We start from the raw sequence: 22,754 nt of genomic DNA on the forward strand, positions 1-22,754 counted from the left end.
AAGTGATCAACTCAATCACAACAACGTATGCCTCCTCAACATCACCTCTGAAGCAACAAACTTTACCTCCTTTATGACGGAGAGTACATGATCACCGAGTCTCTTACTCCTGCAGTGAGAATTGGTGAGAGCTACTTTATTGACCCTAATGCGCAAATAATCATCCCCATTATCTTCGAATTCTTTGCTAGAGCTCTTTACAACATCTCTAACACGTTTATCGCCCAACCTCTGTATGATGATGTCATCACTTCCCCTTGTCCTCATTAAAAGAAATGCAAAAATAGGGAGAAATACCTATTGAGTTTTGAAAAAAATCAAGTGTACCATTTTTTTTCAAATACTCAATTGTAGATGCGCAATCACCAAATTTATAAAATAAATAAGTATAATCCATATGAATTTCATCGAATTATTTGAAAAATCCGATTAAAAAATCGAAATAATGAGATTTATTTTTACAATTTCGCTTATTTTTATTCCAAGACTATTTTAGTCATATCATATAAGATGTGGAGGTGCAAGGGTTGAATTGGGGGGTGTTGGTTGAATCCTTGAAAAATTAATGCATGATAGGCTGAGAGATGAAATAATTAATCATGTAATTAGTTGCATTGCCAACCAAAATAATTAGAGTTATTAAAATTTTCGAAATAAAAAATAAAATTTTAGTTAAACGAAAATAAAATATTAAGAAGAGATAGTTGCATTTATTTCTAAAAAATATGCGTGTTTCTGTAACAAAAAACAAGAGATAACTTATTTGCACCTCTTTATTGTCAAAAACAGAATGTAACTTCTTGTAAATTAAATAAAACAAAATTGGGGCATTCCGAGAATTGAACTCGGGACCTCTCGCACCCTAAGCGAGAATCATACCACTAGACCAAATGCCCGTTTTGATGCTAAACGATTTGGATTTTTATTACTTAACAATATACAAAACCCATGTTTAGTTGAGTTAAATCGAATCGCAGTAATGCACAATATACACCTGGTTTGATTATTACATTTCATATCTCACATACACGGAAAGAGTGAGTGAGATTCAGAGTTTGCTACAATGAGTTTGATTCACTTGCTCCGATCACAGTCTCGCAATCGCTTTTCTTCGTTATCATCAAACACTCCTTCAGGTCCTCTCTCTTCTTTTTTTTTTACAAAACCCACCGAACTAGGGTTTTAGTTTTTTTTAGGGTTTTTCAATTTTTATTGATGCTTCTGATTTAATGAAACTGTTATTTTTCTACCACCTCGTGTTTGCTTTATATCCATTCCGTTTTCTCAGTTTTTGATTTTTTCATTTTCATAAAATTACATTTTATGTTTGTTTTTTTGATATTATAACAGCTGATGGCACTTGTGAGACTGTTTCAAAGAACTTTTAAAACAGCTGATGGCATGTTCATAAGCTGTTTTGAGCTTACTTTCATAAGTTCTCTAGATTGCTTTTGAAAACGGCTTATAACTCAGAATATTTACCTCTTTAGGTCATTGTTTACTAGTAGTGATTATCATGTTCTGTCAATGTGTGTTTCCTGTTGTGCTTTACTTAATTGATATGATGGTGATGTCTTGATTCAGAGACTTCTAGACCTAGTAGCGTATGTTTTTTTTCTGTTCATGCCAAAATTTAAACATAATATAAGCTTTGGCTTTGATGGGATGGAATGGAAGCAGCGATGTAAATTTGTAGGGATTGTTACTGTTTCTTGTACAAAAGTGTAAAACTTTGAAAATAGAAAACAAAGCCCAAACAATGTGATGTTTTGTAAACAAAAAGAGAAATGAAACATAATATTTTGTTTGTGAAAGAGTTTTATTTACAACAATGTCAGACTGTTCTCTGCTTTCAAAGTTTTGTACAAAAAAAAAGCCAAAACAAGTTGTTTCACTTTCATTACCCAAGTCGACTTTAATTTCTGGCTGAAGAAACTGAGTAAAATTTAATCATGGGTCCTCTGGTTTAACTTGCCTCTATGTCATGGTTCATAATGTTTTAGTTCGGGTCATGCCAAATGGCAATAGTCTTTAAACTATAACGTAGAACCATCAAAGGACATTAAGTTCACCATATAACTTCAAATTATGATGTATATAGGGCAAATATCTATATGGAGGTCTGTTTTGGGTGTTGTTTCTGAGAATGCCAACAATGTTAAAGCTTTTTTCTTTAAATTTTATTTACTGCAAATAATATGGTTGCTAATGTGTTTATTTGGTTACATTTGTTTTTATGGCTCAGTGTACCAGTGTTTTAGGTCCTCCACATGCGGACAGCCGATCAGTGCTAATCCAATATTCAAACCGCAGAACAATGCGAAACCGACATTTAAGACTTCTTCCCAATTTGCTACTTCTCAAATAAGATGGGCATCTAAAGCTGCACCAGCTGAGGAAGACAAGATCAGCATTGGGCCTGCCAGTGGAAGACAATCTGAGGAAGGACAAAAGGAAACCGGAATTTTCTACTACGGTCCAATCTCAAGTACCATAAAAAAAGTAAAACTTCTGTCTCTCTCAACTTGCTGCCTCTCGGTATCTCTTGGTCCGGTCATAACCTTCATGACATCCCCTGACAGTAATGTCATCCTAAAGGGTGCAGTGGCATCATCAGTGATATTTTTCAGTACTTCAACAACCGCCATCCTTCACTGGTTTGTCAGCCCGTACATTCACAAACTCCGATGGCAACCCGGTTCAGACAGCTTCGAGGTGGAGATGTTGTCATGGCTGGCAACACATATCCCAAAGACAATCAAGTTTTCAGATATTCGTCCAGCAGATACCAATAGGCCTTATGTGACATTTAAGGCTAATGGGAGTTTCTATTTTGTGGACACAGAACACTGTCACAATAAGGCACTTCTTGCTAGACTCACACCACAGAAGGAAACTCATGACTCTGCTTTCAAGAATTTGTGATTTGAAAAATGCTGCTGAACTTTGAATTTGACCCTTTTGAGATTTTATACGTTTTGTTCTGATGATAGAATGAGCTGTTTAGATTTTAAAAATAAAGTTTTGTATGGTTATTTGCAACTTCAATTATGGGGATTTTTGTAGCCTTAATTATAACGATACCTATGTACTCTTTTCTTTGACAAAACAATGAATGATGTGTACTTATTTATTGTTCTTTCAGTGCTTCTATTTTTGTCATGTTTTATTATTTATGTATGTGTAATATTGGTTGAAAGTTTTGCATTAGATTAATTTTACTAAAAGGGCTTTTCTTACTACCATGATTTTAAATAATGTTTTGTTATGTAAATATAATATAGGATCATGTAAGAAATAGCTAAAAAAAATTGTTTTTGGTTCTACTCTATTCTATCCCAACAAACCAATCTATCTTTAAAACCTGAGACGCAACAAACTTCTGCAATATTCAAGCTAGAGGGAGGATGACACAATCACCTACAATTAAAGAAGAGCAGCTATCACCTAACATAGCCTTAGATATCCGGTCACTTGAATAAGTCCTGCTCCCAGTTGAAAAAATTTCAAAAATCAAAGTATGTGCATGAGCCCACTTTGACGCCAAGCTATAGAGGATAAGGACATCCAATGATTAATCAATACTTATTTCAACTTCAAAATTCCACCTAACATAGCCTTAGATATCCGGTCACTTGAATAAGTCCTGCTCCCAGTTGAAAAAATTTCAAAATTCAAAGTATGTGCATGAGCCCACTTTGACGCCAAACTAGAGGATAAGGACATCCAATGATTAATCAATACTTATTTCAACTTCAAAATTTAAAGTATGTGCATGAGCCCACTTCAATGCCAAGCTAGAGGATCAAGGACATCCAATGATTAATCAATACTTTCCTGACAAATAAATCAATACTTTCCTGACAAAAAAATAATTTTATGTCGCAATTTCTAACTAGTTCAGACCACGATGTTACATCGAGATCAAGGAGGCTAATGCGTTGTATCCTGTTTATCTTAACCTAGGCCTTGTAACAACTCAAACATCCCTAAAACCAAATGCGGCAAAGGCCCAAGTCATCCCACTCATCTAAAATCTCTATACCGTATAATTGAGACAACCTCAAACAAAACAAAAAAATGATTTGTCGACTTTACATATTGCATGCACACTCCACACCACGAATTAATATAACCAAACATAATCTAACGTCTCAAAAGATTCTACCTTGTCGACAACCGATTCAAAAGTAGCCAACAAGATCGCACACTACTCTTTCCAATCTACATTAGAGCTAGCCAAAATCAAAATGTCTAATTTCATTTCAAACTTAATTTTATCCATATTATAATATTAGAAAGTCAAAGAAAACGCTTAAGTTATCTATCTCAAAATTAATCTCGGGAATTTTAATGTGTACAGCCTAACTCTTATTAACCATTTTTTTAAATAAACAAGCTAACTATTTTTATAAGACATAATTTAAGAGAACTCAAAAACTAATTGCAACTTTTAGTCATTGTATGTATAAATTTGCTCAAAATAACACTATTTTCTGAAATTTGAACATGATAAATGCAACATAAAAATTAAAATTTAGTTAACCGATCACTGCAAACATGCATACTAGATACTTACTGCACCTAATAAGCTTCAGAGAACATAATAGAATAATGTACATGTTTAACATGATTTAGAATTAAAAATAAATTCAAATGATGAACTTTATCATCAGTATGTTTTTTGGTTTATTATATAGTATTTTAGCAATATTAGATAATAGTATAAAATACTTTTCTTAGCAAAATGAAGTAAATTAAAATAATAAAAAATCAAGCAGCATTTTGCATTTAATCTTTTCCCATGAAAACCGTGATAAATGCAAACATTTTGCCTAACATTCCTAGTTGAGAGTTAGTATTCCTTCCACTTATGATCAGTAATTCAGTGTCAATGCCGACAGAATATTTGGTGTCTCTAAAAGGTTGCAAAATTATAATCTCTTGCATTACATTTCCTTTGAAACCTAAGGATTAATTTAAAACTAGAACAAATATTTCAAAATTGATGCTCATCAGGTCCAATGAACGAAACAAAATTCATATTCAACGCCGCTAAATTTCAAAACTTAAAGGTACAACAAAGTGTACAAGAAAGTAACATCTATTTTCTTTAACCCGAGTAACAGAATCATGAAAGCAAGATGCATTAATTCTTTAAAGAATCAGTAGGGTTGACATCAACAACACCATTTGAATGCTGCATTTTCTTCTTTCGAGAATCAGCTGTGTTGCCATCAACAACGCCATTTGGATGCTGCATTTTCTTCTTCTTTCCAGAGTCAGCAGGGTTGCCATCAACAACAACGCCCTTTGGACGCTGTGTTTTCCTCTTCTTTCCTTTGCCCAGAGACTGCAGCATAGATCATGTAGAAACCAATTAATAGGAAGAGGGTGGATTTTGTGAATGCTTAGTCTATGGTGGCATTCATAACAGAGGAAAATAGCATGGGTAACCCACCTAAACAGAAACAGGAAGAACAGTCGAGAAATAAAGTCATTCATACCTTTTTATTTGAGAGCGTTTTCCTAGAAGCAGCCTTGCGAATGATGCTTTTGTAGTATTGAGTAAAAGAATTATTACCGCTACGTTTTTCAGCCTGTCAAAACAAATGGTTAAACAAGTCAAGTTACAGCAATGACTGGAATCTTGAATCAGGAAGGGAAGAAAATTGAGATTACCTGAAGAAACGATCCGACAGACTGGTGATCTTTTGGTGAGAATGGCACGTCATCTCTTTTCCTTTGCACAAAGTCAACATTCAACTCCACCTAAATTCCCCACAAAAAGGGAGAAAAAAAGAGTTGGCTGAGACCTCAATTGTTCATTCATTTGCTTAAAAAAATGAACTTTTTTGGGGTTATATTGACTATTGAATGGTTATGTCTCGGATAGTTATTAAGAATTAAACAAACTACATATTACATAATACTCCATCCGGTCCTATTTATAAGAGACATTTGACTTTTTAGATACATTCAATAATTAATGTATTTGGTCTATATGTAGTCCAAATACATTAATTATTGAATGTATCTAAAAAGTGAATTGTCTCTTATAAATAGGACTAGAGGGAGTAGTAGTGTCGTGCACACTCATTGCTGGATAGCTTACATCAAGCAAGGGTAGGCTTCCAGGAAAATCACAAAATGGCTGGTATATGTTAGAATTCTTATGTTCTAATGAAAATGATGAGAGAATTCTTAATTGAATTCTCATAGTTTTTGCTTTTTTATTTTCTTAACTGGGATTACAAAGAGTAGGGACAAAGTCATTTTTTGCCACCCTTAAAATACTCGAAGACTTGCCTATAGCATTAATATATGAGGGCAATTCTACGTTTTCCACTAGATATAGAATAACCATTTAGAGTCACAGCACAAAAGCACGCTATATACGACATTTTACAACACTATAGCAGAAGGAATGTATAAAAATAGATGGCACTATTGGAAGCTAATCATACAAAAAAAAAATTGCTTTTGGGTGCTAATCATACAGGAAGTGTAGTCGTACCTGGTCAATGAATCGCTTGATAACTCGTCTAAAACTCTCATTAGAGGTCTTCTCAACTATCTTTTTAAGGAAGACAAGTGGAGCTGTTGCCAGTTCAGGAAAAGATACATGGTAGCTCCATTGTGCAAAGTGCTCTGAAAGGAGTTCAATGGTAGATGTGACACACTCTTCTTGAAACTCACGTGATTTTAACCAATGCTTTGGAAGCTGCAAAAAATTAAGTGTCAACTAAAACAGTAGAGAAAACAAGGTAATCTGAATGTATTGTGGATTAAGAGGCCAAGAGATATTAGACAAATAAAAATTCTAGAAATAATCTAAATCTTTTTAGAAAAAAGGGTAATGCTAACAAGAAAAAATATGCCCCGACATTTTCTTCTTACCTTTATTGTAGACAAAGGTTGAAATTCAAACACTTTGCCAGGTTTTCCACCATCTTTGGTAATATTGTATTCTAGAAAATCCAGCACTAATGATGTAACAGGAATGAAAACCCCACTAGAACTAGCAAGACGATTAAGCCACTGGATACATCTGAGTCTCAGCGGCAAATATCTAGGCCCGGGAAAGAGGAGAACAACTCCATTTATAATTTGAGCAATCATATACAGCAATGGCTGAAGATCATAGTCAGGTATGTTTTCTGATATAAATGAAACCCATAGATCAATGCAATTGAGGTACTGCCAACTACAAATTTTCTCAACCACCTCCTGCCCATAAGATAAAAGGCAAAAATCAGAAAACTTTTTCAATAAAGAAATACAGAAATACTCTAGATTCTAGATACTTGAACATGCTATTTAATTCTCTAAAAGACTGAACATGAAGACCTTACACAAACAAAAAATGGCAATATATATTAAAATCGTTTAAAGCTTACCTTCTTTTTCACTTGCCACCCCTTCAGCAATATCTCACCTAGACGCCTTATGCATATATTTGCTTTATTTGATGACTTCTGCACATCTAAACAACATAGCTCCACAAAGGAGTTCCTTAAAAAATGTGTATGTTCAGATGGAGAGCGACCGATGAAGGCCTTGTATGTTTTGACAAAGCAGATGTCTAACCAATTAGAGCCACACACAGATGCTATATCGCGTATGATAAGAAAGGAGTGTGATGACAGAGATCTATCACCTGTTGCCCAGAGATCAACACAAATCTGTAATAAATTAGAGTGCAAAGGTAAGGAATATTTTACATGGCACAAAATTGACGGTGACATTATACATAAAACCATGTCATATGTTATACATAGCATATGATGAACTTCAATTATATTTTACTACTGTGAAATCAAAGAATACCTTGAGAAGCTTATGCAATAAAGATGGAAATGCAGCAAGAAAGATTATTGAAGACCTGAGTTGACAAATTGAGAAGACTAATATCTTGGAGTCGGTGATCTGGTTCAAGAGAAACACAGTACTCCTTAAGTATGACTTAATAAGCGGTCTAAGAGATAACCATTTAGCTGAATTCTTTATGTCCAAAACAGCTTCCTTCTTGGAACATGAACTTGATATTCCCAGTAACATCCTAAATATAGTATCAGCCTCATGCAACATGAACATTAATATTGTGCAGAAAGTTTCACTTGTCTGAATACCGTTAGATAAAACACTATCACTGACACTGGTTATTTCAGAATCACTATGGCATGCCGCCCTATAAGCATTCATGAGGCAAGTAAGAGCAGGCAGACTACGTTGTTCTTTTACCAGTTTACACAAAGAATCAACAGATGTACTTGTCAACATTTTACCCGCCCGAGCATGTGCATTGTCATCATTCACTGTATCTAATCTTTCGTCATCTGAACCCTGAACCACATAAGAAAAGATGTCAATTTTCATTAACAGAAGTGCTAGTTAGGTCGAAAGTTTGAAGCTAGGTGTTGGAGTCTTAAACATAGAGAAATTGAAGAAAAATGGATGTAATAAGCCAGAGAGAAACTCCGGAGTCTATGACAAGTTAAAATGTTGAAATGAATTAATTGAGTATCAACCAGTATATTGTGAGGTTACAATTGAGCCTTAAGAGGCTCGAGGTAATCCCAGTCTAACTAACATCAGAATATCTGGATTCAGCACGTTCTGTTACTACACAATAATTAACTGCAATGCAGATACATGTGCATCTATTCTTCAGCCCCTCAATTTCAAGGTGATGGTTGTAAATCAAACTCATAAGCTAGTGGTAGAGAGTTGTGTGATGAGTGAGTCTAATAGTTGATTGATGCAAATGTAGGTAGAAATACAGAAACAAACTTCAGCAGAGTAATGTGATTAATAATCAAAGTAAGCTGAAATGATCCCTAATGATCTAGATAAGAAAGCTCCGACTACTGGATTACAGAAGGGAAAACAGAAAAACACATATATTTGTTGCTCAAATAACTATTTTATCATCCTATTATGTCTTTGAGATGAACAAAATAAAGGTATAATAATAATAGGATATAAATCACATTCAAATGGCGAAATTATGAGATAACTACATGATGTTTCATTCTATTCTATTTGTTTTGTCTTGTCAATGAAACAAACCCTTACTCTATCTATAGTTAGTTTGTCCTATTCACCAAATAAGACCAAAGAAGAAAAGAATATTGAAATGCAACAACCCAAAGCTCAAAACATGATACATTATAAAGTAACAAGCAGATTGAATTTCAACAAGGTAGATTTTTTTAAAAATACTAAGTAAACTACACTCACTCCCCCTAAGAGATGCTTAAAGTACACCGTCCTCTATCTATGTAAAAATTAAGCTCCTCTCCTCTTTGATCCCTTTTATTGTAAAAAAGCTTTATAAGGATCCTTAATCCCTTGGTGACTCGCAATTGTCAACACATTTGGTAGCTATTTTGTAACACTTATTGTAATTGCGGAAAATCAAAAAGATGAAATGAAGCTTTTTGTGAAGTTCTAGAATAGATGATATGGTGTTTGAAACTTTATTTTTAGTTCTACCTATGCAGAGTCTGACATGGAAGGTTGTATAAGTAAAATCTAGTGATGACTTTGTAGTTTTTTCACAATAAAAACTTGGCTTAAAGTGTAGAACATTTCAATTCTTAGGGGAGGTGAGTGCATCTTTTAAAATTGGATGGAAGGGTTATCTAGTTATAGTATCTATTAAGAGAAAATTATCTAAACACTAACTATCATAAATCAAGAAAAAAAGAGCTGCAGTTATATTGAAGCTATCAATTAGGGCCTTTTAAAACGAAATGTTAATTAATAGATGTGTTTAAAATATAGGTTTTTCAACGATAAAAAAGAAACAGCTTTAGACGCATATATTAAAAAGTTACTCAGTGCATTCTTAAGAAACAAGCTTTTGATTTTTAGGCACTCAGACACTTGCAAACTTTACTTCAGATGTCAACTCCAAGATGTTAGAAGAGTGTGTTAAAATCCTACATCAACTAGGTAGGTATGTGACTAAAATATTGCTCAAAAAATAAGCTAAACAAGCTCTTGATATTGAGGCACTCAGACACTTGCAAACTCTGTCAGATGGCGGACCCGATGTTAGAAGTGTGTTTTAAGATCCCACGTCAACTAGGTATGTGACTAAAGTGTTGCTGAAAGACTAGGAATTCCACTAGAAAATGTATAAATAACATTCTAATGGGAACCATTAGAAGATGTCAATGAATTAGTCACCAGGAATTCTAACATGTAAATCTGCACGCCATTATTAAATAAGTCATTAGAATACTCACAGTTTCTTCGTCTGTATCTTGTCCAGTGCCTACATCATAACTTTCCAGAAATTTAGAAAACCCTGGAAACTGTAGATTTCAAGAAGATAAGTCAGGTCGGATACTTGTCAAAGAAACATTGAATGGAAAAAACAAAATCAATACTTAATTCATTAGAATCAAACTAGATGAAAAACATTAAATGTCACAACGTAAATTATGTTATACAAATACAATGTTAGAACTGGAAAATAGAATCCCATAATTTTCAAAACAGAGAATGTATTATCCATGAATTCCAATGAGAAAGAATAGAGAGAATAGAAAATGGGATAGTTAAGGGACTAGGCACTTGAAAAATAACAACAGAGGCAAAATCTTTAAAATCAGACCACAAATCTATCAAGATTTTACCCAATTTTATCTGATTCTGAAGACCTGACTTTGAAGAAATCAGCTCTTGTTTTGTTGCATAGTTTTAATTTTCAACAACTTAGAAACTTATGAAACTCTTGTTTTTTGAATAAATCAGCTCTTGTTTTGTTGCATAGTTTTAATTTTCAACAACTTTAGAAACTTATGAAACTCTTGTTTTTTAGATACAAGGAAAACCGCACCTTTTCTTTCAATCTGTTCAACCTCTTTTCTTTCTTCAAAAGTTCTCCAAAAATTTCCTTGTTTTGGACCGATAACGAACTACCACTGTTGTCATCTGAAAAAAACCTTGCATCAAAATCTAATAAAACACATGTAACAAAGGAATGTTGCAATTTAGTTGAAACTAAAAAGCTTCAAATGTCCTTACTCTCAATATAATTTTCATTTTCATCATCACTTCCAGTAACATGTGCACAGCTTGAGTCCTGTTCATATGCTTAAAAATCAAAATACTTAATATAGAACACCTAAACCTAATGAAAAATTAAAGAGTAAACACATTACGGTCGCTATATGTGAGTCAGCATCCCTATATCAAAATTACATTTTGGTCGCTAAATGTATCTTTAAAGAGTAATTTGATGGACCAAAGTGTCTAATTGAATACACATTCAAAGACTTAATTAACTAATGAAAAACACATTAGATGATGTGTGTGTTTAGTTCTGTGGTGAAAATAATTGATTTCGAATGAATTGATTATGTAAAATTTATGCGGCACTAAACTTTAAAAACATAATTATGACTAAATTAAAACTCAAACCTCTGAAAGATATCCATCACTATCTGAACCCTCACCCTCACCAGGCACCTCACTTTCATTATCACTGAAAACAGCATCAAGTGAAATATCTAAAATTTCTTCAACAACAGTGTTGTTTGAAGGATTTGTAACAGCTTCAGTCTCTTGAATTTCTTCAACATCGTGCCTATCACCTGTTACAATCAACAATAGAAATTCAAATCGATTTAGCAGAAAGGATACAAAATTTACATTTGCAATAAGAAGAAGAAGAATAGTATGATACCTTTTGAAGCTTTTCTTTTGAACTTGGATTTTAACTTTCTTTGGTTCCTCAAAACTGATTGTAGGTTTTTTTTGGCAAATTTTCGTGCATTCTTCCCTAACTTCCCCATTCGAAAGCTTTGAAGAATGGAGAAATTATTACAAGATAGAATGAGATTCAACAACTTCTGAGAAGCGAAAATGTCAAAGCGGAAGCGCTGGGATTTTGTTAATTTTAGGGTTTTAGGGTTTTACAGAATTAAAAATATATATATATTTTTGGGCCTGTTAAAACATACTTGACTGGGCTTTCTACACTTGCCTTCCTACCCCTACAATTTTTTAAAAATGGCAATTTTACCCTCAAACACTAATAACCATTTTACCATTTTACTTTTTACCATTTTTTCAAAAAGTTAAAAAAATTTGAAATCTGCACCCCTACGCGCATAAAAAACGGAACACCTGAGGTAAGAGTTCCGGTTCACAAAATTACAAACCGGAAGACATTTGAAATCTGTTCCGGTTCATTTTTTTCCCTCCCGGAAGACATTTCAAACCTGTTCCGGTACTTCTAATGCCAAACCGGAACAGTTGGGGAAAGGGTTCCGGGGCACATGGTTACAAACCGGAACAGTTTGGAAATGTGTTCCGGAATGTTTTTTTTTTTTGATTTTTTGTAATTTTTTTTCAGGTATGGAAGTTCCACTCCAAATTTGTCGAAAAAACGATACAGCTATAGATACCACTGATGCTTTCACAACTTCAGAGAGATTTGTCACACGGGAAGAAGTTATCCGTTGGGTTAAAGAGACTGGAATTAACAATAAAGTGACCGTTATTATCACGCGTTCAGAGACACCGAAACAGGCAAAAGAGGAAGAAGTAACAAAGTGATATTTGGGTGCGATAAAGGTGGAAAATATAAGGATAAAAGTGAGACTCAAAGTGCTACTAAGAGATGTGGATGTCCATTCAAAATCAGATCGACTCCGGCAAAAGATGGTTCTGGATGGAAGGTTGATGTAAAGTGTGGAGTTCATAATCATGGTTTACCAGATAGATTAGAAGGTCATTCATTTGTTGGTAGGTTGACAGCCGATGAGAAGCAGCATGTTGCTGATTTGACAAAGAGACATGTTCCGCCTAGACACATATTGATTTCCTTGCAAGAGCGAGATCCTGAGAACGTCACTCGGATCACGCAGATATACAAGCATAAAAGTGTGATTGAAGCGGAGATAAGAGGTCCAAGAAGTGAGATACAACATTTGTTTAAGCTTATAGAGGAGGCGAACTATGTTTATTGGAGTAGGAAACGGGATGATTGTGAAGTTGTGAGAGATATTTTTTGGGCTCATCCAGATTCGGTAAAGTTGCTGAATCTTTTTCCTACTGTCTTGATTATGGACGCCACTTATAAGACCAACAAATATAGACAACCTCTGTTTGAAATAGTTGGTATGACATCGACCGAGTTAACATTTGCGGTTGCATTTGCTTATATGGAGTGTGAGCAGACAGAGAGTTTTATTTGGGTCTTGGATAAGCTGAAGCAATTGTTTGTGAAGAAAGATGTGGTTCCACAAGTGATTTTGACGGATAGAGATCTTGCTTTGATGAAAGCAGTTGAAGTTGTTTTTCCTACGACGCATAACTTGCTATGTCGTTTTCATATTAACAAAAATGTTGGGATGAAATGCAAGGAATATGTGATGAAAGACATGCAAGAGACAATAGGCACATTGTGGAAAGATGTTGTATGGGCTAGTAATGAGGTTGAGTATGGTGTACGGTTGCAATATCTTGAACAAGCATGCTTTGCTTGTAATGACTTCCTCGATTACGTGAAGAACACTTGGTTGATCCCACATAGGCAAAGATTTGTAGGCGCATGGATTAATCGAGTGCTTCATTTTGGTAAAACCACGACAAATCGGTATGTCATAATTCTTAAAATTTTTATTATGTATTAATTTTTAAATTATTAATTTTTATACTTTATTTGTTTATTTTAGGGTTGAATCTGCACATTGGAAGCTAAAGCAGATGATAGGAGACAACCTTGGTGACATGGTCAAAGTTTGGGAAGCTATGAATTCTAACCTAAAAATCCAAATAGGTAACATTCGAGCTTCGTTTCAAAAAACTTTTTATGAGGTTGAGCACGCACACATTAGTCCATTTTATGATAATTTGCGTGGTTCAGTATCGAGAGCTGCTTTGAGACGCATTGCAGAAGAGTTATCGAGGCTTGATTATGTGCTAAATAGTAGGGGAAAATGTGGTTTTACTATGAGAACAAGTTATGGGCTACCTTGTGCTTGTGAGATGGGGAGATTGATTGTTGTTGGAATCCCATTACAAGTAGTAAGTGTTCATCTTCAATGGAGGATACTATCTATGGAAGGTGACTTGCCTTTAGACGAGGAAGCCGGTTCGGAGGTTGATATGAGTAATGCAATTGATGAATTGTGGAGAAGGTTTAACTCACTAGATGTTGTTGGAAAAAGAGCATTGAAAAGTAGGGTTTATGAAATTGCATATCCCACAACAACTTCATTGTGTCCACCACCTGAGAAAATAAAAACTAAAGGCAGAGTGAAGAGGAAGGGGAAGAAACCAGTTGGGTATGATGTTTATAGGGATCCTTCAGGTTTTGAGTATGCTGATCAGGCGTCTCAATCTTCACAAAAACAATCGCAAGCATCACAAACTTCTAGGAAGCAATCACAGTAAAAGAAGCAATCACAATCAAAGAACCAGGATTTCACTCTTCAGTTTCCTTGTCATATTAGGCCATATATTACCGAGATAGTTAATGTTGTAGCAGATGGTAGTTGTGGATTTAGAGCCATTGCATCGTGGCATGGGTATAGTGAGGATGGTTGGGCAATGGTTCGTCGTGACTTGGACATGGAATTAAGAGAAAAGAAGGACTTATATGAGAGATTGTTCGGTCCAAATGATTCGAAGTGAGAAGTGGTTTATTGATAGATAATGTTGGTTTTCAACCACCGGAGAAATGGTTGACACTACCAGAGATGGGATATTTGATAGCGAATCGGTATAACGTCATTCTTGTGATGCTTGGTAACCCTTGCTTGACTTTTTTTCCCATGACAACAACATTTTCTCCAAGTGCTCCTACATATTGCATTGGCCTTGTCAACAAGAATCATTTTGTTCGGGTAACCTTTATATATATTTATTTTTTTAATTACTTATTTAATTACTTATTTAATTATTTATTTAATTTTTTTTATTATTTATTTGGTATGAAATCAGGTTAATATGAAAGAAGGCTTCCCACTGCCACCCGTCACGTTAGATTGGATGAAGTTTCGTCTTCAAGTGGCGACATCTTGGATGTTAGGTTTTGCTGGACGTCTTCAACATTGGCATTATCTTACGCCTATGTTACCATCAAGTGTTAATTTAGATTAAATGACTTTTATTTATATGTAATATTTTATTTATATAGAACTTTAACATTAGAATATAGAACATCTTTTATTTATATAGAACATTAACATTAAACCATGATAACATAGATCATAGAACATTAAAACATGACAACAATAACATTAGATAATACAACATAGAACATAAAGCATTAGACTCTTGCAGACGATTCTGGACGAACCAGCATCTTCAGAACATCCTCAGCAGACCTTGTTAGGTTCACCTCAAACTCGATCGGTCCCTTAGTTATCTTACGGCGGTGTGATTTCCACATGTCTTTCATATTGTTATCGCACTTCAACTCCACAACATTATAACTTATCCTTCCATCAACGTCCACGCTCCAGTTTTCACGATACGAGATTTTACTCACAAGTCGGTTATCAGTTTTTGGCAATGCTTCATTCACCAAACTTTTCAATGCCTCAAGTCTCTCGCAATCCTCAGGTATTGGAAGCTTCATGGGATCCTTAGTTCCCGTATAGTAAACAATTGTGTCAACCATAAAATTATAAAGAGACATTCTGAAAAATATGATATTTTTTCTCAACACTAGGAGAACCTATTTATAGGCCATCAATGCAATCTTATCCACACAACACAATCCACTAACTCTCTGCAATCTTATCCAAATAAAATCTTATCCAAATAAAAATAAATATACCATAAAATATAAAGTAGAATATACCATAGAATATATCATAAAATATAAAATAGAGTTTACAATCATAAAATATAAAATAAAATATAAAAAAGAGTACAATCATAATAGAGTCAATGCTCACGGGCGATGCGTAACACCTCAAATAAATCAGCATATGTGACATCATCCTCCTCTGCCTCTACCTGCTGGAGATAACGGTGCACCAATGTGAAGGCACGAGCCCAATCCGGATCAGCTGGTCCTGCCTCAAAGACAGGAACTGCAACCTCTCTACGCGCACTAGGTGGGGGAGGCACCACCTGAGGATGCAAAACGCGGCAATACCACTCTAAATATCCATCAACCGTCTCATGAGGGTATCCCACTGGCCGTGTATCTCTAATCACATCTGTCACGCTCTGGACATAAGCAATCCACTCCACAGCAATCTCATCATTGCTGAGCGTATCAGCAGGAGGTGCAGGCGGGATATACTGACAATAACCAAACTGCCGAAGACACCTGTCAGGTAAGTATAGCACATGTAACTCACCCCAAACGAGAAAACCTCTGTACAGAGATAACTCGTTAAAAGCTCGATGAGGTCTATTGTAACATCCCGATTTTATTAATTATATTAGTAATTATACTATTTGGTATTTTTACTAATTATTTATTTATTTAGTTATTATGTGATATAATAATTATTTGAAATATTTAATTGTATGTGTGTTTGTGTTATTTGGGTTAATTAAGTTGTATGAGAGATATAATTAATTGGGTTTTAGTAGTAGAAACGTAATAGATGGATTATGGGTTAAGCCCACTAAGAGAAAAGAGATAGTAAGAGGAGAAAATTAGGGTTTTAGAGTTGGAGTCTCATAACTTATTTTTGGGAGAAAGGAAAAATAGAAAAGAGAAGAGAAAGAAGGGGGGGCACTTGAGAGAAGAAGAAATTTATGGAGGAAGCCTTAATTTTAGCAGCAAGTTTTAGCATAGAATCACCTTGGCAAATCGGGCATATCTCTCAATCCAACCGTTGGATCGTTATGGTACTTGGACACAACGTTCCTGACTCATAGAGGTAAGTTCTGACCGGAGTGATTTTGATTTTGAGGGTTTTAAGTTTGTCTGATAAGCTGATTACCGAACTGGTGTTTAGGTGTGTCTCTAGTTGACGTTAGAAAGGATTTCTTTTGGAGAAAAGCTTAGAGCTATGATGAAAGAGTCAATAATTACCAAGGTAAGGGTGGGGTTCGAACTATATAACCAGGAATATGATGATTGTATGTGGGATTAAGGTGTATGAATTTTTCCATGGATTATTTGTTGTGATTCTGTCGTGTTGATTCGATGAAATTAATTGTTGTTGTGGTGATAATTGTTGTCGTTTTATGCGAAGTTGAAGGATGTTTCAGTGACGATGTATACCTCTATTTATTGGTATAGCGACGATATAGGCTTATGCCTTTGTGACGATGATGTTGTTTGTTGTGTGTGTTTGTTGCATTCATATACATATGCATTTTTGGTGACGGCCTGGATTGGCAAATTAGTGACGAAGGCTTATGCCTTGATGCCTCTGTTAACTGGCAATTGGCGACGGGGGCTGAAGCCCTGGGTACCACATACATGTGCATAGTTGTGTCTCATTTTGATTTGTTGTGAAGTTAATGTTGATATGAGTTGTTGTTGATATAAGTTGTGTTGGTTTGAGTTGCGAAATAATAATTGTAATTATTGTGATAATCGTTGTTGCTGATGTTTGTTATAATTGTTGTTATAAATTGTTGCTAATTGTTATTATAAAGGTCACTTGAAGGTGGTGGTGATTGTATGATCTGATCTAATATATTAATTATCATACTTTTGTTTATATTTTTCGATATCTCACCCCTTCTGAATGATGTTTCCCTTACCGTGGGAAACGGACAGGTACTCAAGATAGCGGTGGAAGTTTTGAAGTGATTTTATGAAGTCTTTAGTTGCTGTTAGTCGAGTTGGTGTCTTGCTCTGATACGTAGCACTCGGGGGGATAAAACGATTGTTTTAATTATTATTTCTTTTGATGAATTTTTATATGGTTTTGGTTTAAATTGTAACTTAAAGTTACTGTGCAATGATGCTACGACTTGAATTGAATATTTATGAAGTTTGTTGATTCCGCTGCGAGTTAATTATTGAATTTAAACAAAGTGATTTTTAGTAATGATTTGATTATCGTTTTAAATTTATGTGCTATGTATCTATGTGAAGGCAAATACGCCGTAAATGTTTTTGAAATGACGAATATGTGATACCTCAAATGAACTTGTTTGGAATTTATACTCTAATTTTTATTATAATAACCGGGTAGATTTGAGGTGTTACATCTATGATCCTCAAATGGGCGCCATATGACATCTATAGGTGTCAGCTCGTCCAATATCGGTCTATACGCATCCACCTTGATGGCTCCTTGCCTGTAGGACCATCTCATCGCCCGCGGAAGCCCAAGGTTCTCAGATGGCCGCCAATTTTCTCCTTTCCTTCCCAGTGTAGGAAAGTACTCATGTATCCAACACTGTTAACAATATAAATAATATAAATAATATATATATATATATATATATATTACATAATATAAATGATAATATATGAATTAACATACAATTAATTAAAAATAACTTAAATACCTGAATTAGAGTATGATATCCACCGAGCTGCTTGCAACTAAACATAGATGCATCACCAAGGTGGCGATAAAGAGTGACCAGGGCAGCAGATGCCCAATTGTAGTGACTGAGCCCACGTAGGTCTCTAAATAGTGGCAAATACCGGGCCTCAACCAAAGTAAATGTCTTATCTGCAAAAATGGTAGAACCTACCAACATCATCAAATATGCCCTGGTCGCGAAGTCCCAACTACCAGCAGCACGGTACTCCATAAATCTGTCGTACAACCACTGCAGTGAGTAATAAGCTCCCCTGCATGAACGCACATGCTCATCCATGGCACGTCTACCCACTCCCAATAACTCGCAGCCAAGATCAACCGCCACCTCCTCTGTGACGTGCTCATTAGGATACCAAAACATACCCCCAATAGGAAAATGCAGCAGGCAGGCAACATCATCCAATGTAATCGTCATCTCACCAAATGGCATGTGAAATGACGATGTCTCAACATGCCACCTCTCCACAAATGCTGAGACGAGGTTAACATCTATCTTGGTCAGACTAGTTCTCTGAAGAGAAGCCAGACCTGACTCATTCACAATAACATCCATCTCTGGTGGGAGGTTCATAGGCACTCTGTCCTGGAGCTTCGTCCCATGTCCTACGACTTTAAGCTCCTTTTTAGGACCTCTTTCCTGAAAATTAATAAAGAGATCACATTAGATTATATAATAAAAACTTATTTTTAAAATAAATTAATTAATTTTACTAAATTAATTAATTTTACTTACCCGTCCGTACCACAAACGGCGAGCGACATGGTCTTGGTAACGAACAAGTAAAGATAGATCTGATGGTCCACCAGGATATCCAACTGGCTGCGGTGGCTCCGGAGGCGGCTGTGCTGGCTCTTGAGGTGGGTTAGAGGGACCAGCTTCGTCGCGGCGGCGGCGGGAATGTGGCCTCCCGTCAGGTCCTAATGTACGCATTTTCTTGAAAAAAAATTAAAAAAAAATCACAAAAAACCAAACCGGAACAGTTCCAAAAAGGGTTCCGGTTTGTAATTGAGCTAAACCGGAACAGTTCTCAAAAGGCTTCCGGTGGGGATGAAAATGAACCGGAACAACTTTCAAAAGCGTTCCGATGTGCAAGGCAATAAACCGGAAGAGTTTCAAAATGTGTTCCGGTTTGAAAATGAATGCACCGGAACAAATTCCAAAAGCGTTCCGTGAAGAATTTTGCAAACCGAAACACTTACCAAATGTGTTCTGGTTTGGGGATTTTGTGAACCGGAAGAGTCTGCAGAAGGGTTCCGAAGTGTATTTCGTGGAGAGAAGTGAGAGTGTTTGTTCAAAATCAGTAAAAAGTTGAAAATGAAAAAAAATTTACCTTTTTATACGAGGGTAATTTCTTCAAAAAAAATTGGTTGTAGGGGTAGAAGGGCAATTGTAGGGGTAGGAAGTAAATTTTTCCTGGGCTTTGGATTAGACTACCCAAAATTTCTTAATGTTGTTGACGAAAACTCAAAAATACACCGGTATTCAAATAACTCAAAAATACACCGGTATTCAAATATGCGAGCGAATTCAATTTTATTTTTAAAGAGTTTTCGGATATGCATCTATGAATTATTCCAACATTTTATTTTCAGAGAATTTTCATATATGAATATCTGAAATAACTCAATATTCCGTCTTTAGGGGTTTCCAGATATGAATATCCTAACTAATATAGTGTATCGATTGTATTAATTGTATTACCTTATTATATACAATTTATATGAATATAAATATTTCGAATATGCATCTCTCCGAAGTGTATTAAGAAATTCTCTTTCTCATCAGGATTGTTTCTTGGTGGAGAAGCACCCTAAAAAACTAAAAAAAATCCCCCTAAGAATTTAGAAACACATTATTGGATGCATTATTTTCAAACTAAAACATGTTCTAACTGAGTCTCACCCCATGTTATTTCTAAAATTTAGTTCAAAAATGCACTTTTGGATTCACCTTATATGCACCTAATACATTTTTAATTGAGACACACTCATTTTTTAGACAATTTGTTAGGGAGATACGTCTCAGTATTCACTTTACACAAACTACAGAGATGCACATTCACCCTAAACAGTAAAATTTGACTTTTTTTAATGAAATACATTGATGAAATACTCATGTGTTATAAGTATCCTATCATAATACATTTTTTATAAATTAAACCATACGCTTAATGCACACTATCAAAAATATCATATATGAATAAATCAATCCATAATACTAGTCAAAATAAAAAAGTAACAAATGATAATAATATACATAATGCCTAATACAAATAGTATATAATATAAATACTACATTATTATGTATGCCAAACTCCACTATTTCTCCGTTGTCTCCTGTACTACGGTGTCGATCGCGCCTCAATAAGGATGGCATGTACAATGTCTCTCACATCAAAATCCTTTTGGAAAGACTCTTCTGTATATACCCGCCTATGTAAGCTCCATGATACGTTTACATCTAAGAAACACATCAACATCATGATCTGCCCTAACATGCTTTTTCCTCTAGTATCTCTTGATGAGCTGGCTTAGGTTGATCACTTGGAGCATACGGTGTTATATAAGGATGTGATACCCTAAAATACCAATGGATGTAGTTGTATGAAGTGCTTCAATCGATACGAGTTATGGTATCACGCGTGTTGTCTAGCATCAGATGATTAAGGTAATTATCATACATGGCATCCACATCTCTAGGGTCCGTAGTATGAGGAGCATAATTGGAAAGGTCTCAAGGAACAAACTACACGTAGTTGAATTGACATATAACACACTCAAGCGAATGTAGATACATCAAACGTGACCCAAGTCAATCATCCAGAGTATAAGGTTGTGTCGTCCAATTAACACGTCTGGCGGTGATCTACGTAAGTCTGGAAGTGTATGTTATCTGCTACCATGCCGTCAAGATACAATATGAAGGCATATGTGGTAACCCCATAATTTATATTATTTAATTTAATTTGAATTTAAACTATTAATGGGATTATTGAGAGTTTTGGTGATTTATTGGAATTTTATGAGAAATAAAATGATTAGGCCTAGTGCGATAGTTAGTAAAAGGGATGTGTAAGCAAGGGCCTTACTAACTTAATTGTTATTTTCATAAAATAAAGGAAGTTAGAAAGAAAAGAAGGGAGAAAGGAAAGAGGAGAACTCAAAGTACGTGAAAGAGCAGAGGAAGAGAAGAGGGAACATTCAAGATTCTTGGCTAAGGTAATGGGTGACTAATCCTTTTAGCCTATATTATTAGTTGTAAATGATAGAATTGATTGGGTGTGTTGTTTATTTCGATTGAAATGTATGACAAATTTTGGGGTTTTGGAATCTATAGAGTATATTGGATGAATTTGGGGAAATTGATTGATTATGGAACATACTTGATGTTAGGTGACCCCAATGCTGCATGATAGAAATGTGTTAAGATATATGTGAATTGGCGTTATTTTAAGGTTTTAATTGTTTTTGTACGATTTGGTTTGAATTGGATAAGAGTAAGTGCTGTAAAAATGGAGTTTTATGCTAATGGGTACGCTGTAACCGGTTACCAGCGGGGTTGTAACCGATTACATCAGTGAAAAATAGTCAAAATGGGGGGGGGGGTTTGGGTCTTGTAACCGATTACACACGATGCTGTAACCGATTACAGGGTAGTTTAAGAAATAGCGAATTGAGTTATGTTAATGTGTAACCGGGGTACGCTCTGGACGGTAACCGGTTACACTGAAGCCTTTTTGAAAAATAATTATTTAACGTCGTTGTGTAACCGGGTACAGCATAGACGGTAACCGATTACACTTGAAGCTTTTTGGAAAAATATTTTGATTTAAAAAATTCATATCTTTCAAACCGTAAGCCCGTTTTAGACGCCGTTTTCAACATTGAGAAGGAAATTGAGCATTTTATATAATGAATTGGTTTAACGGACAGTAGTTCGGTTTTATTTTGAAAATCCCGATTTAATCTATTTATGGTGTGTTTATACATTATGTGCATAATTTGATGATGTGACAATGTGTGATGTTGTGGCAACATGATCGTAATATTAACGTCGCGTTCGGTGTGAAATTGTGTATGATGTTATTTGTTTTATTTGTGTTGAAACATATCTACATTACACTCGGTGTTGCTTTCGGCGAGTTATTTTTGGATGATATTGCTCATCTTGATTTGGTGATGATGATTAGTATGATATATGTTATGCATGCATTCATAATCATAGTTGTGGTTGTATCCCGGCGGTGTTTG

The 22,754-nt window shown here is 35.1% G+C and overlaps 3 protein-coding genes and 1 non-coding gene across 4 annotated transcripts; 2 read left to right on the forward strand and 2 right to left on the reverse strand.

Annotated features, from left to right (window-relative positions):
- Nucleotides 1–824: 824 nt before the first annotated feature.
- On the reverse strand, nt 825–896 carry TRNAP-AGG (transfer RNA proline (anticodon AGG)). Its single transcript has one exon. It is a non-coding gene; the product is annotated as a tRNA-Pro (tRNA).
- An 82-nt stretch (nt 897–978) lies between these two features.
- On the forward strand, nt 979–3,139 carry LOC131647468 (uncharacterized). Its single transcript, XM_058917354.1, has 2 exons — nt 979–1,136; nt 2,246–3,139. Exons 1-2 carry the CDS (start codon nt 1,064–1,066, stop codon nt 2,923–2,925), a joined length of 753 nt encoding a protein of 250 aa, XP_058773337.1. The 5' UTR covers nt 979–1,063; the 3' UTR covers nt 2,926–3,139.
- Nucleotides 3,140–4,757: 1,618 nt separating this feature from the next.
- On the reverse strand, nt 4,758–11,931 carry LOC131652996 (protein REBELOTE). Its single transcript, XM_058923001.1, has 12 exons — nt 11,702–11,931; nt 11,437–11,609; nt 11,041–11,098; nt 10,853–10,947; nt 10,257–10,325; nt 7,831–8,346; nt 7,401–7,685; nt 6,901–7,230; nt 6,518–6,724; nt 5,683–5,772; nt 5,508–5,600; nt 4,758–5,353 (listed from the first exon to the last, which is right to left on the reverse strand). Exons 1-12 carry the CDS (start codon nt 11,808–11,810, stop codon nt 5,150–5,152), a joined length of 2,229 nt encoding a protein of 742 aa, XP_058778984.1. The 5' UTR covers nt 11,811–11,931; the 3' UTR covers nt 4,758–5,149.
- A 325-nt stretch (nt 11,932–12,256) lies between these two features.
- On the forward strand, nt 12,257–14,658 carry LOC131650683 (protein FAR1-RELATED SEQUENCE 5-like). Its single transcript, XM_058920385.1, has 5 exons — nt 12,257–12,299; nt 12,374–12,572; nt 12,665–13,618; nt 13,698–14,414; nt 14,478–14,658. The coding sequence occupies exons 1-5, from the start codon at nt 12,257–12,259 to the stop codon at nt 14,656–14,658; spliced, it is 2,094 nt and encodes a 697-aa protein (XP_058776368.1).
- Nucleotides 14,659–22,754: the final 8,096 nt, after the last annotated feature.

The sequence above is a fragment of the Vicia villosa genome, linkage group LG2 (assembly GCF_029867415.1).
Source record: "Vicia villosa cultivar HV-30 ecotype Madison, WI linkage group LG2, Vvil1.0, whole genome shotgun sequence".
Lineage (NCBI taxonomy): Eukaryota > Viridiplantae > Streptophyta > Magnoliopsida > Fabales > Fabaceae > Vicia > Vicia villosa.